Below are 14,383 nucleotides of genomic sequence, written 5' to 3'. Positions count from 1 at the left end.
GGGACACTTTGCGTTGTGGTCCTTTTGATATATTGCGTTAACTGAGAAGTAAGATTCGTTATTTGAGCTTGAAGATTAGCAATTGCCATGTCTTACTTCTCTAGTACCTGAAATCAATGAAATAAAACTAAATCAAATATCAAAAGTAAAAGACACGAACATAAACAAAGGGAGATTAGCAATTTTGTTAATCCCCGACAACGGCGCCAAAATTTGATGTGAAAATTACTTGACACACAAATTAAACTCTATTGTTGACAATTGTAGCAAAGATGTAAGTAGGGATCGTTCTAGACCGGGGATTAACTAGGGCTGCTAATCTACACAAATATGACTCAAAAATACCAAACTAGACATAGAAACACTCAACTAGACTAAAGAAAAAGCAAAACTAACACTTAAGACTTAAAACTGACTCAAACTACTCAAAACAGCAAAACTAAGTTAAAAAGACTTAAAACAGAGTCTAGGGACTATTTGGACGAATTTAAGACTAGTAAGACTCAAAAGACTAAAAGAAAATAGATTATGACTCAACTAATAAGACTTAATGAATGGGGGATTGTTTTTGACGAATTTAAAACTTAAAACAGAAACTTTGCATAAAACACTTTAAGAAAACGAATTTGGTGAATTGAAAAGGGTGAAAGGCTAGTTAGAGGATCCTTCTCCACACATGATATATGCATACAAACCAATTTCCAGTATTGTTCCCTTAGACTATGAATGACAACACCCCAAGTTAACCGTGACAGTACAAATTAACCATCAGATTTTCCTTAAATCATTGAATTGGACGGGATATGCATCACAACCAAATTATCTTTATCAAGTTCCCTAACAATGAAAAGCATGAGAGAGAGACATATCAAAGGTCATTAAGTTCCTTGAAAACCATAAGCATTGACAAGACATTCGTAACTATGAAAAGCATGATACTCCTGCCAAGGATTTACTTAACACAATCATGACTAGTGACTTCCACTACTTGTGAATATAAGTTCATAATGATTAGGTGAAACTCCTTTATACTCTAGCATCAAGTTTATGCATGCAAACTAAGTATGCATCCTCAATCAACATACATAAACAAGTTTAATAGCTCAGATAAGCAAATCACATTCAAGACTCAAGAAACAATAATTGATGTAATCAATTCATATAAAGCATATAATCATGGCTTCGAATTCACCTCTAACTAAAAAGAAATTAGTTCCTCATGCTCGCAATTAAACAAAGATAACTTAAATTAGACATTGAAAATAAAAGATAGAAAACACCTAAGGGCGCTCCAACAATCCAACGTCTTAAATGGCAAGCATGGCTCCAAGTGGCTCATTCTTCTCCTTCCTTGCACAGTTGCAGCACAATGGGATGAATTTGTGGTGGATGGTGTGGTGATCTGATGGTAGAGGGTGGTGGTTTGAATTGTGGCAGAAAATATGTATTTATAGGCTAAGGTTTTGCGCAAAGTAGTGGAGGAGAAAGAGTACACAATCCTAGAGGAATAGGACTAGGAAATTCAGCACAAAATTTAGCACAAAGCTTCTATAAAGGGATTAAATTCGTTAGATTTCTAGGGGAAAAAGGATCAGGTTATTTGCATTGTTTCAGGGCTTCTAGAATCAGATATTAGGTATTCTAATGTGATAAGGAGTCCCCCTTGCAACTGGAATTAAGGTAGGATAGGATTAAGATAGGATAAGATAAGATAAGGTTAGTTTGGAGGAGATAAGGTTGGATAAGGTTTTGGATAAGATAAGGCAGTTTGGATAATATCTCCTTCTTTTGAGCTGATTCCTTATCTTCAATGTCTTGAATTAATTTGTTCAACTCTTTAGCATATTCCTAGCCTCTCTTGAACTTCAAATTCGTCCATTCCTTGTGCTCCATATGTAAGCTATCCATTTCAGCCAAAAACTGCTCTAAAATGCTCCAAAATGCACATTCTTGCCAACTTTGTCATTTGGACCTACAAACACACGAAAATAACTTAAAACACTATAATAAGTAGAAACTAGCTATGAAAATGCAAGAAAACAAGCTAACTAAGTCGCATAAATATGCTCCTATCAGTGGCAAGAGGCTAGTAAATAATTAAAAGACACATATTTATTCCAATCAAAATAGGATTGCTTTTATTCAAGAAAAAAAAGAAGAAAAATAGTGTTGCTCCTAATCTAACAACATTTGACTAGATTTTCATTCAAAATAAATACTATAGAAAAATGTTAATTAAGTCATTTTTGAAAAATATATTCAATCCACGACTCTTTTTGTTTTTGGTGAAAGGGTAAATATATTACCAATAAATAAACATTACAAACAAAGAGGCCCAAAACAACTAAGCACAAAAGACATAGTGGACCCCATAAACACTCACAACAAAGGCAATACACACCTAACAAACCCCAAAGTAAACAAAGTAGCACAGTAGACACAAACCATAAAATAGAAAAACCTAAGCAACTGCAGCTATTGTAGCTACTCCACCCATCGTCAAAATTCCACAGAGCGAACTATAGCCATCACCCAGCACTAGCACTTGCCATCTCACCATCATGAATCCCAAGCTTGAGCCACACCATCCTCCACAAACCACCAAAATGACGATCGCCGTGGAACAAATGAAGCTCGCGGAAAGAAAGATCCCACGAGCAACAGCACCAACAAGGGCAAATATCGCAAAAAACCAACAAGCGTGAACACCTGAGTCAAAGCTCTACAACCCTCCCGTAGAAACGGGATAAGTCGCAGTAAAAGGAGGCCGAATTGAAGTGAGGATTTGTGGAAAAATAACAGAGCCTATTGTTGAAGATGTTAGAGAGGAAAAGATCGAATGAGATGGAAGAAACAGATGATAGGGATGTAGGGGTCAAGATGGTGAAACTAGAGGCAAAAGAAGTAGTAGGACGATGAGAGCTTGAAGGCTAGGATGGTATGGGGATAGGAGCGGGCTTGGGCTTCTGGTAAAAAATAGTTAGAAAAATGGAAAAAGGAAAACATAACGAAAACCAAGGATTGCCACCGACCTTGGCCATAGCTAAGGCTAGCGGTAAAGTAGAGAATCGAAAACAAAAATCACTACACTAAGGTGAGAAAAGGGGACTCACGTTATAGCCACGAGGAATTCATATATGCTAACACTTGCCGCTAGATTCTAACCAAATTTACATCTGGCCGGGCAATCTCACTTAACCACTTTTTTTTACTAATGTAGTGCAAATGCGCCAATAATATTTTGTGTGCTATTCCTCATGCCTTGTGCATTTATTTATAGTAATAAGGAAGAGAGAATAACTTACTCTCCAAGTAATACAAGTATAATAGGAAAGATCTTCTAGATCCCGAAGGGTTCCTAATCTATCTTGACTTAGGATTTACACAATTACACACATGCTAATAATGTTCACAACAATTTTGTATTTTTTAGGTGGATGGTCAATAATTGTCGATTAAAAACTATGAGATATCCATGTCGTGATCTTTTTGTGTTTTCATTTTTTAGAGCATGTGCAATTTGTGTAGTGCTAGTAGGGGGGGGGAAGTGTTTAAAAGCTTAGGTATTCTGGTTTCATATCACTTCTCTTCATGTCTCTCACATCATGTGACTTGTCTTCATCTCTCTACTCATATATATAAGTTATGTGAAAAGAGAAGTAGAAGGAATATTGAATGATATGGAATGAATAGCTGAAATTGAGAATAGAAGATTTAATAGTTCTGGAAATCGAATATGATGGTTAAAAAACTCGTAACATCAAATGCTATATAGCATTAAAGCCGGAGCAAAGAAAGTAATATGAAACCGTTTTAGGAAAGTTTTTCCCATAGTACAGTGATCCATAAGTAACGAATGAGGTTGGAATTACAAATTACAATACATCTCAGCTCAGAATTTATTGTGTTTTACAGAACAAATTCAAGATAACTTTCCAGTGACTACAAGTAGCTGGCCAAAGGCCGAGCATCATTCGTATCTCAATTTATAGACAAATAACTAAGATGACAAGAAATGACTGTTTCTATCCTCTTTCCCTGCACATGCCAACAAGTTGTCGTTTAGAGACATAGTTTTGTAGTCATAATGCATAACTTAGACTATCAATTTGTTCTCTTGATAAATGAATTCATATTGCCCCCTTAAATTAACAGTCTAACAACTTAAAATAGTAAATTAATTAATGTAAAAAAAATTATTTCGACAACAAACTTACATTCTCTAAGTTAACTCGTCAAACGTTTACAACTCAATTGAATGTTTATCGTTCAGATTAATAGTCTTAAAAAATAACATAATGTTTGATGACAAATTGTACAGCTCAGTACCAATTTTGTTATTTGTTTTGGTTAGTGGGATCTCTCTCTCTCTCCGAACAGTGGCCCAGGGGTTGCACATGTTCATTGTTCCTATCTCAAGATCAATACAACTGTCCAACAATTACAACTGTCAACACTAAATATAACTACAATAAAAATAAAACAGTACTCTTTTGCACACTATTATTTTTATGGTGAGCCGGACCTACCCATGTCACCAAATTAGGTTTAAAATTCACCACTCATCCTCCTTCCAAATCGTGACCAAGTAAATATCAGCAAATTGCCTTGCATTGCATGGCCAGCTATGGATCTTCTGGTGGCAAACCCTAAGTTAAAACAAGAATCCTAAACATTCATGGATAAGAACGAAACGAGTATATATCAGCCATTAAAGCCAATTTAGAGGCATTGCTTTCCGGACTGTAAATTCAAAGATTCATCTCAACATTCTAAAAAATCTCAACTACAAAACTAAAAAATATGACAGCCTCTTTACATCTTTACATATTTAAAGGACAATATACTGTTATTTTAATATATAAATGTTGTAATCAGATTCCTTCATTCTCTTTGTGAATATCTTAAGAACATTTCTTTAAAAATTCATTTGATTTGGAGATGAATTAATCATCCATATAAATCAAACAATTTGACGATTCATCGTAAGAATACCACAATTGTCGATTTGTTTGATACAAATGAAAGACTAAATGGTTTCTAAATTAAATTAAATTTTATAACAAATTATCTTTGGATGATGAGGATGATGATGATAAGAGAAAGAGTAGTTCCAGTTACGATGTTTGTACAGTAAATAATTAAGGTGGTGCTATTCACTCATGCTTTTTACCTTCTATACACCGTTGTTAATTTTATTTTTATGATACTCTTCAATTCGTTCGATCCGACAATCGAAAATTGAGACGATGTATAAAAGATAAAAAGAAGTATGTGGATAGCACCACTTCAATACATATTATTACGTCGTCATGTAAAAAGTAAAAGGGATTGTCTTACACCCAAGTATGGTCTAAACAATCATAAAGAAAAGAGAAGAGAAGAAGTACACAAAAATCTAATGTTCATTTTGCCAGGCCAACAATATAAGAAAATTACAAAAATCACTACCTCAACAACTACTTTTTGGACACCTTTTTAAGGGTTTAATGTCAAACAGCTAGCTGCTGCTGTTGTTGTTGTTGCTGATGGGAGGTTTCATCCTCATCAAAGCACAAGTGGAGCTTTGGTGATTTGCCTAAAGTAAGAGAAGAATCTGCAGACTCTAGAGGTGGTTGCAACAGAAGCATCTCTCTCTGGAGATATGAACAGTAGATGGTGAAGGTTGAGGGAGTCACGTTTAAGTTGAAGCTCAAACCAAACAGGAAATCCACTTCAAGAAAATTCATCTCTATTGTGCTTATTCCTCCAACTTTTGCATAATATGCATTGTTGTAGTACCTGAAATTGCACACCAGATAAATATAATAGATATTAGTTAATTCTTCAACATAAAAAAAAGTTATTATCATAACAAAAACATTAGAGAAATTTTGACTACCTGGCTTATGATATGCATATAAAGAAGACATATTTCCTAATTACCAAGGATATATCTCCATGTGAAGTATCTTAGTCATCACGTGATCACACTCGTATGAACATAATCCGTCAGGGACGCCCGATTTTTTTCCCCATATTATGTTTTGACTTTATATAATCGACCAAAACTTATATTAGGTCGCCATGTGCACAGCTAGGTGGACACTCCATTTATATAGGAAAAACCAGGGTATCACATGGCTGGATTTTAGAACATTGTTGGAAACTTTACAACCCAAACCACAAGGTTATGCATTTTTGTTCTGAAAATTTTCCATTTAATTAAAATGAGGGATCAAATTCTGTCTATGAGGTAACTGCCTCTAATATTTTTTTTCCAAGTAATTAAAAGGTTTTTTTTTTTTTTTGAAATTATGAAAAGCAAAAATCCGGATTAGAAAACAGTACCGAGAATTCTATACCACAGACACAGAACGCTTAACAAGGTAAAACCCATCGAAGAAAAACACAGTGAAATTCATTTTCTTTTTTTCATCTACATTCATGCATGAAGCATATATAATATCTAAAAGTTGCATAATTTGATGGACAGGATGCAAGTGAATGTATGGCCACCAAAACAATTGCAAAATCTTTTTGAATACCTTTAGAACAGATTATTTATTTATTTATTTTTTTTGTCAAATAATTGTGCTCATGAGCTAGTAAAATTCAACTTCAGGACTTACATGTCATCCATGAACTTTGCAGCCACCATGACACTCGTAATCAGCAACCGATGAACGTTGAATGAGTTGATAGGCAACGAGGGTTGCCTCTGCGAAAACCGATCCAGATAAACGTACGCAACAATTAAGCAAGACGGGCTGCAATTGGCATACTTGAAAATCCTCTCTAGGTAGTTCTGTATTGAAATGGTGGGTCTAGTTAGACCATGGAAGACTGAGATTTTCTGGTGTTGGAAATGGCTGTTGAGGTCATTCGATTCCGCCACTCTTTGAACCAGAGAAGAGAGAAAAGTTATGATCTTTGTCATCACTCTTGGGCTCTCTAGCTCTGCCATTGAGATGATGACCAAGCTTTTTTCTTTTTTGAAAGAGATGATGAGCAAGTTTTGGTTCTTAAGTGTTTGAATTTTTGTTGGTGCTTGCTTGTGTTGGTGTGTGTGTGTGTGTGTGTGTGTATATATAAGGGTAGTTGGGAATCACTGTTTTACTTTTGTTTTTTGTTTAAGTTTTTTGGTTAAAGAAAGGAGGGAACATGAGAGATGATAGAGGTCAAAAACAAAGGAGGGTGAATATACATGCATACAACTAAACAATAGTCAAAACCTGTTTTTTTTAGTTTTTCATGTAACTCTATTAATTTTCTTTTGTTCTCCCATTTTTCTCTTATTTGAACTAAAAAAACAGAAAACAAAAACATTTGGTTAAGCCCTTTTTTTTTTTTTTTCTTTCTAGAGGATATACAACGGGTATCCTTTCCTTGCATACCAAAATGTCCGGCAACAATTTGAATTACGATTATAAATGGTTCCGATTATGAGGTTTGTATAATGAAGATACGTTAATCATAAACAATGGGAGAGAAATAGATTCTCCCATTAGTGGAACACAATTATTATTCATAACTTTATATGTCCTCATTTGTTTGGTAAATATGTGACTTGTCTCATTTTTCTTAATGTATAAGATTTAGAATTGAACTCAAAACTTTTACTGTAGTTTCATTTTGGTCCCCAAAAATTTTAGACTCCAAACTAAAAATCCGTTTAATGAGAATGTACCCTTTTACACCAAAATGGCCTCAAAAAATTGAATTATATATGACTGAATTTTGAGTTAAAGGTGCGTCTCTCTTTTTTTAAAGGGGGACCAGACAATCCATCATTTTGGGGGTCGAGAAGACTCATAGAGGCATTTCAGTCTCTTCTTGGCCACACTCGTGATTCACCAGTGACATGAATCAAATCCAAAGTGTGCCATGTGGAATACGGGTCTGAAATTCGTCCTCAACCATTGAGTCACCCCATGGTGGTTAAACAATGTATTTTGTTTAGTGGGATTGTGACTTGTCTAGTATTTTTCAAACCCAAAGGTACTGAATTTTGAGTTGGGTAATGATTTTTCTTCCTTTTTTTTAACCTTTACATTTCAAACCATTTAGAGAGGGAAGAAATATTTGATTAATGGTGGATTAATAGTGTCTTTTTCTACAAATAAATATGGGATTTTTCCGGCTATTTGGTGTGACAATTGTGATGGCATGCCATACCCATCATGTGACTACATGTGGGGAAATTGTGATTGTAAAATGGCCCGGGGTCCCATTTTCTAAGAGATCTTGCATCCTTGCATGTGTTGTGATTCACATGCAATTGGGTGAATTTGATTTGGGATTGTGGGTTGCATTTAAGATTGCATCATGTGATCAGTATCTTTGGTTAACTAATATAAACAATATGCTAGATTCCCTAGCAAATAATGTGTATTTCATTAGAAACAAACTACAGTCGAAGTAATGTAAATCAAGGTTAGTCAGAGCGTAAGTACTCCGTCTACCTTTCTTTTGGTGTCTTTGTGTCTAGATTAGTGATGCTTTGGTGTTGCATAACTCGTGAGGGAGCCTGCTGTGTAACGAAGCATTGCTATGTTGTTTTTTTTATTTTGCTTTTTTGGCTGTTATATTGAAAATCTCAGTTGATAAAAAAAAAAAAAAACAAAACTACACTCGAATTTAGTTCAAACTAGAAATTTGTACTCGCGTTGCTGCGGGATTGAAAACTATATGAAAGATCATGTGTGCAAGATATAAAAGATTGTGATGCAAAACAATAATACTATTTACATTGAAAACATTTGGTAGATTGTTATACACAAAAGTTTGTATCGACGCATTCCTCAAGTTAATCCTCTGGAGCTCTCAAGACTATGCCTTGGTCCCCTTGGTCTAAATCCCTGCTCAAGCTCTCTTCTTGAGGTCTGATCACACAATCTTGCATGTCTGAACTTTACATGCAACACTTTTAACAAAATCCATTGACTAATCATTTAAACATGGCATGTAGGTGGAATTATACAAAAGTGAATTCAGGATGAATAAAATCCAGTAATTTTTATATAAAACCGCATCAAGGTATGCACAAAATCTGTGTGAGCAAACAAATATCCAGCTGTACTGAGACTTGAATCATGCTGAAACCAATTCGGTCTCATACGTAAGAAAAAAGTTGTACTTCATATTTGAATACAAACAAATTAACTTTACACCAAACACAACAGACTCTTTTCTGTCCTTTACTATTCTTGGATTCATATAAAATTTGTGTTATGCCAAAATACTTCTTACAAATTCAATTCAGTTCAAATAAGAACCAAACCAAAAATGCACATAAAAGCTCACTAAATTACCAAATTTCAACTCCTCAAAACAATTCGAAAAACAATAATTCAGCAAAAAAGGGTTACAAACAAAAGAAAGATTAAAAAAAGGGATATTGAGATTAAAAAAGGTAGCAGATAACACAAAAAATTGAATATAATATCAGTGCTGCAACAACTACTAAATATAAAATAAGGAGATTTTAGTGATTTGATCAATGTACCATATCACAGTAAGAGCAACTGCATTTGAAACCCTCTTTGGCTTTTTCATGCAGCCCTCACCAACTCCGTTGCTAAAGAATTCACAGGAAGACTTCAAAAGAGCTCTTTTGCTGCAGGGATGCCCACAAAAAAATCAATGAGAAAATTGTCTTTAATGGGCTTTCATCCAAGTTGGGTACACTATTATCCACAAATTTCATACCACATTGAAAGAGGGAAGCATCACCATTGTCTATTTCACATTACCTATGAAATTGAATCTTTAATTTTTTTTTTTTTCAAAAAAAAATTTTAAGCAAAAAAGAAACCATGTATAAAACCAGTTAGTATCATACCTGTTTAATATCTCATCTTCAGTAAACGTTTGGGCAAAACAAAGAGCTGTATGAAGCCCAACGCCTTGAACCCCACTTAAATCGTGGTCATTTTCAGCCAAAAAGAGAGAGAACAATCAAGCGGTTCCTCTTCAAACCAAGACCAGCTTCAATATCCGACATATAGTAACATTCAAATAGTTCTTGCATACCGATGAGATTCTCTTAGTGCCTAAAAATATAATAAGGAATGAGAACTGGCAAGAGAGGAGATATGAAAAACTTTTACTACACATTTAGTCTCAAAGAGGAATGCATCACTTGTTGAACTATAAGCCATGAGCTGATTAGTATTTGAGAATAATCTTGTCTTTATTTGTGTATCCACTTGTGCTTAGAAATTGCCAAGTGTAAGATCAAAATATGTAAGGCCATGAGTGCCATGTGTGATGATCCTAGCTATTGCTAGATGAGTGGCTGTGATCATTTTAACTAGAAGGAAAGATCCAGCCAAGCTTTGTTAACTGTTTTATTTCCTTTTCACGTGTGTGTGAAAAAGAGAGAGAACAACATATATACAAAAGGTTCCTCTGCGACTTGCAGAGAGAATAGCAACCATTTACATTCTTAGTGCATTCCTCCTTCTTCCATTGTCAAAAACACTAACATGGCCTCAGAGCCAGGTTGCGCCATTTAAAATCTGGGTGTAAATCTGTGAGGTCACTGAGCTCAATCGAAGCTCACGAAAGGATTGCAAGATGTCTGGATCTGGAGGCTCGGAGGTGAGAACTCCAATCTTCTCCGGTGAGAACTACGAGTTCTGGAGAATTAAAATGGTAACAATCTTCAAATCCATTGGGTTATGGAATCTGGTAGAAAAGGGATTGCCAACACCCGATTCAAAGAAGAAGAAGAAGGAAGCTAAAGGGTCATCGGAAGACGATCGTGATGAAGAAATGATGGCAGTGCTAATGAGAGATGCAAAGGCTCTGGGAATTATACAAAACGCAGTCTCTGATCAGATCTTTCCTCAGATTGCAAACGCTGACTCGGCCAAGATGGCATGGGATCTACTGTATGGTGAATACCATGGTGGTGATCAGGTTAGATCTATAAAACTTCAAAATCTTATAAGAGAATTTGAGTATGCTAGAATGCGAGATGATGAATCCTTATCTAGTTATCTCACAAGGCTGAATGACTTAATTAATCAGATGAGAACATTTGGTGAATCTCTTTCTAATGAGAGACTTGTGCAGAAGGTTTTAATAAGCCTAAGTAAACCTTATGATTCGATCTGTTTGGTTATAGAAAATACAAAGTGTCTAGAGACTGTAGAATTGCAGGAAGTTGTTGCAATCTTGAAGAGTCAAGAACAACGGTTTGATCTACATAATGTTGATACCACTGAGAAGGCATTTGCATCATTCTCAGTGAGTCCACAAGGGCATAATAGGAATGGAGCTCAATCTGGTTCATCAAAATTTCAGAAGAATTGGAATCCCAAGGGAAAGAAATGGGATCCAAAGTCTCGATTTCAACAGAGACCTCTCAATAGCCCTGCATCCAATTCATACTAGACACAGTCAATGGGTCAAGAGAGTACCAAACCACAGTGTAGAGTGTGCTCTAAGTTCCATTTTGGTGAATGTAGATATAAAGGGAAGCCCAAATGTTATAACTGTGATAAGTTTGGTCATTGGGCTAGAGAATGCACTATAGGGAAGATTGTGCAAAAGGCAAATTCTGCAAATCAGGTGGAAGTGACAGGGAATCTGTTCTATGCTAATAGTGCAATTTCATAGTAAAATGTCAATGGAAATTGGTACATTGACAGTGGTTGTAGTAACCACATGACAGGGAATGCTGATCTCCTTGTTGATATAAGAAAAAATGTTGCTGGAAAGGTGCAAATGCCTACTGGGGTGTTAGTAAATGTTGCTGGAATGGGCTCATTGGAAATTGATACTAATAAAGGGAAGAAGTACATTAGAGAGGTCATGCATTTGCCAGGATTGAAGGAAAATTTGTTGAGTGTAGGTCAAATGGATGAGCATGGATATTATCTAGTGTTTGGAGGAGGTTTGTGTAGTGTATTTGATGGACCTTCACTTGACAATCTTGTCATCAAGGTCAAGAAGAAGGAAAATCGTTGCTATCATCTTTCTCTGTTGCATGACAACCAGTTGGTTCTGAAAGCGAGCATAGATCACTCTACTCGGACTTGGCACAGAAGACTAGGTCATTTGAACTTCAGGGGGTTGCAGCAACTCAGTGAGAAAAATATGGTGCATGGTCTTCCATACCTAGAAGAAATCAAAGATGTATGTCAAGGATGTCAATTTGGAAAGCAACATAGAGACTGGTTTCCAAAGAAACAATCCTGGAGAGCAAACTGTCCCCTGGAACTTATTCATGTTGATTTGTGTGGTCCTATGCAGAATGCATCCTTGGCTGGAAACAAATATTTCATGTTACTCATCGATGATTGTACAAGAATGATTTGGGTGTATTTTCTCAGATACAAATCTGATGCATTCAATTATTTCAAAGGGTTCAAGTCAATGGTGGAGCTGCAGAGTGGTTTCAAAGTTAAAAGTCTAAGGATTGACAGAGGTGGAGAATTCTTATCTTCTGAGTTCACTAAGTTCTATGAAATTGAAGGTATTCAAAGGCAACTCACCATGGCTTATACTCCTCAACAAAATGGAGTAGTGGAAAGGAAAAATCGAACAGTGGTTGAAATGGCAAAAACTATGCTTCATGATAGAGGTATGCCATATGTTCTTTAGGCTGAAGCTGTACACACAGCTGTATATATTCTAAATAGGTGTCCTATAAAGGCACTTGGAAATACAACTCCTTTTGAAGCTTATAGTGGCAGAAAACCAGGCATAGCACATCTCAAGATTTTTGGTTCCCTGTGCTATGTACATGTACCTACTGAGACAAGACAGAAGCTAGATGCTAAGAGTGTTAAAGGTGTATTTGTGGGTTATGCTACATGTGAGAAGGGATACAGAATATTTGATCCATGTACTAACAAATTAATCTTGTCAAGAGATGTAGTCTTTGATGAATCTATGACCTGGAATTGGAAAGAAAATTCAATAAGTTCAGCTGCTGCAACCTACATTCAGGATCAACCTGAAAATGTAGTTGGTGTGAATTCATATGAGATGAGTGTGATTGAAGAAAGTTCTCTCAGCCCTAGTTCTCCTTTCCATACACAAGAACAAGAAAGTTGCACTCCTGAATCTGCAAAGCTTTCAGAGGCTTATGACCACACACCTCTGAAATGGAGAAATCTTGATGATATTTTTGCTCAATGCAATCTGTGTGTTATGGAGCCTGAAAGATATGCAGAAGCAGCTCAAGATGAATCATGGTTAAGAGCAATGCAGGATGAGTTGACCATGATTGAAAAGAATGGTACATGGGAATTAGTAGATAGACCAACAATGCAGCCTGTTATTGGGGTTAAATGGGTCTATAAAACCAAATTGAATCTGGATGGCACAGTCTTGAAGAATAAGGCAAGGTTGGTTGCCAAAGATTATGCTCAGAAACCTGGTTTCGACTATAACGAAACCTATGCTCCAGTGGCTAGACTAGACACTATCAGAACCCTCATTGCATTAGCTGCTCAAAAGAGCTGGAGGTTGTATCAACTTGATGTTAAATCTGCCTTCCTAAATGGAGTACTGCAGGAAGAAGTATATGTAGACCAACCAGAAGGATTCACAGTGCAAGGCAAGGAAGATAAAGTGTATAGGCTTCATAAAGCTCTTTATGGACTGAAACAGGCACCTAGAGCCTGGTATGGAGAAATTGATGCATACTTCTCCCAGTGTGGTTTTCAAAAGAGTCTCAGTGAACCAACATTGTACATCAAGTCAAGGGGAGAACAGGATATCATAATTGTGTCTATCTATGTAGATGATATTGTCTACACTGGTAGTAGCAAAGAAATGTTGGAAGAATTCAAAGAGGACATGATGATGAAATATGAGATGACTGATTTGGGTCTACTTCACCATTTTCTAGGAATGGGAGTCATTCAAACTAATTTCAGCATATGTATTCACAAAAAGAAGTATGCCTCTTCCTTGTTGAATAAATTTGGGTTGAATGAATGCAAGTCTGTGTCTACACCACTGATTTCAGCTGAAAAACTTAGTAAGGATGATGGAATTGGTCCAGCAAATGAAGAACAGTATAGAAAGATTGTGGGGAGTTTACTGTATCTTACAGCTACAAGACCAGACATAATGTATGCAGCAAGTCTGCTTTCAAGGTTCATGCATTCTCCCACAAACAAACACTATGGAACTGCCAAAAGGGTTCTCAGATACATTAAAGGAACATTAGACTATGGTCTGGAGTATGTGAAAGGTACAAACTCTATGGTGATTGGTTTCTGTGACAGTGACTGGGGAGGATCAGTGGATGATAGTAAGAGCACTTCAGGATATGCCTTCTCCTTTGGCAGTGGGATTTTCTCTTGGGCATCAGTTAAACAAACATGTGTAGCACTTTCAACTGCTGAGGCAGAATATATTAGTGCTTCAGAGGCGACTG

At 36.1% G+C, this 14,383-nt stretch overlaps 2 protein-coding genes and 1 long non-coding RNA gene across 3 annotated transcripts; 1 reads left to right on the top strand and 2 right to left on the bottom strand.

Annotated features, from left to right (window-relative positions):
- Positions 1-5,387: 5,387 nt before the first annotated feature.
- Positions 5,388-7,052, bottom strand: LOC126634588 (cyclin-U4-1-like). Its single transcript, XM_050305123.1, has 2 exons — positions 6,612-7,052; positions 5,388-5,781 (listed from the first exon to the last, which is right to left on the bottom strand). Exons 1-2 carry the CDS (start codon positions 6,944-6,946, stop codon positions 5,493-5,495), a joined length of 624 nt encoding a protein of 207 aa, XP_050161080.1. The 5' UTR covers positions 6,947-7,052; the 3' UTR covers positions 5,388-5,492.
- Positions 7,053-9,364: 2,312 nt separating this feature from the next.
- On the bottom strand, positions 9,365-10,118 carry LOC126634612 (uncharacterized). Its single transcript, XR_007627399.1, has 2 exons — positions 9,824-10,118; positions 9,365-9,598 (listed from the first exon to the last, which is right to left on the bottom strand). It is a non-coding gene; the product is annotated as an uncharacterized LOC126634612 (long non-coding RNA).
- Positions 10,119-10,498: 380 nt separating this feature from the next.
- On the top strand, positions 10,499-11,382 carry LOC126602407 (uncharacterized). Its single transcript, XM_050269260.1, has one exon. It carries the CDS (start codon positions 10,561-10,563, stop codon positions 11,380-11,382), a length of 822 nt encoding a protein of 273 aa, XP_050125217.1. The 5' UTR covers positions 10,499-10,560.
- The last annotated feature ends 3,001 nt before the right edge of the window (positions 11,383-14,383 follow it).

This window comes from Malus sylvestris, chromosome 2, assembly GCF_916048215.2.
Source record: "Malus sylvestris chromosome 2, drMalSylv7.2, whole genome shotgun sequence".
Lineage (NCBI taxonomy): Eukaryota > Viridiplantae > Streptophyta > Magnoliopsida > Rosales > Rosaceae > Malus > Malus sylvestris.
Note: the sequence above shows the minus strand (reverse complement) of the source record. Positions and strands in the feature narration are given on the sequence as shown.

Coding starts and splice junctions, on each gene's coding strand:
- LOC126602407 (XM_050269260.1), top strand. CDS start 10,561: ATGTCTGGATCTGGAGGCTCGGAGGTGAGAACTCCAATCTTCTCCGGT.
- LOC126634588 (XM_050305123.1), bottom strand. CDS start 6,946: ATGGCAGAGCTAGAGAGCCCAAGAGTGATGACAAAGATCATAACTTTT. Junction 5,782..6,611: donor GCAAAGTTCATGGATGACAT/GTAAGTCCTGAA, acceptor GTGCAATTTCAG/GTACTACAACAATGCATATT.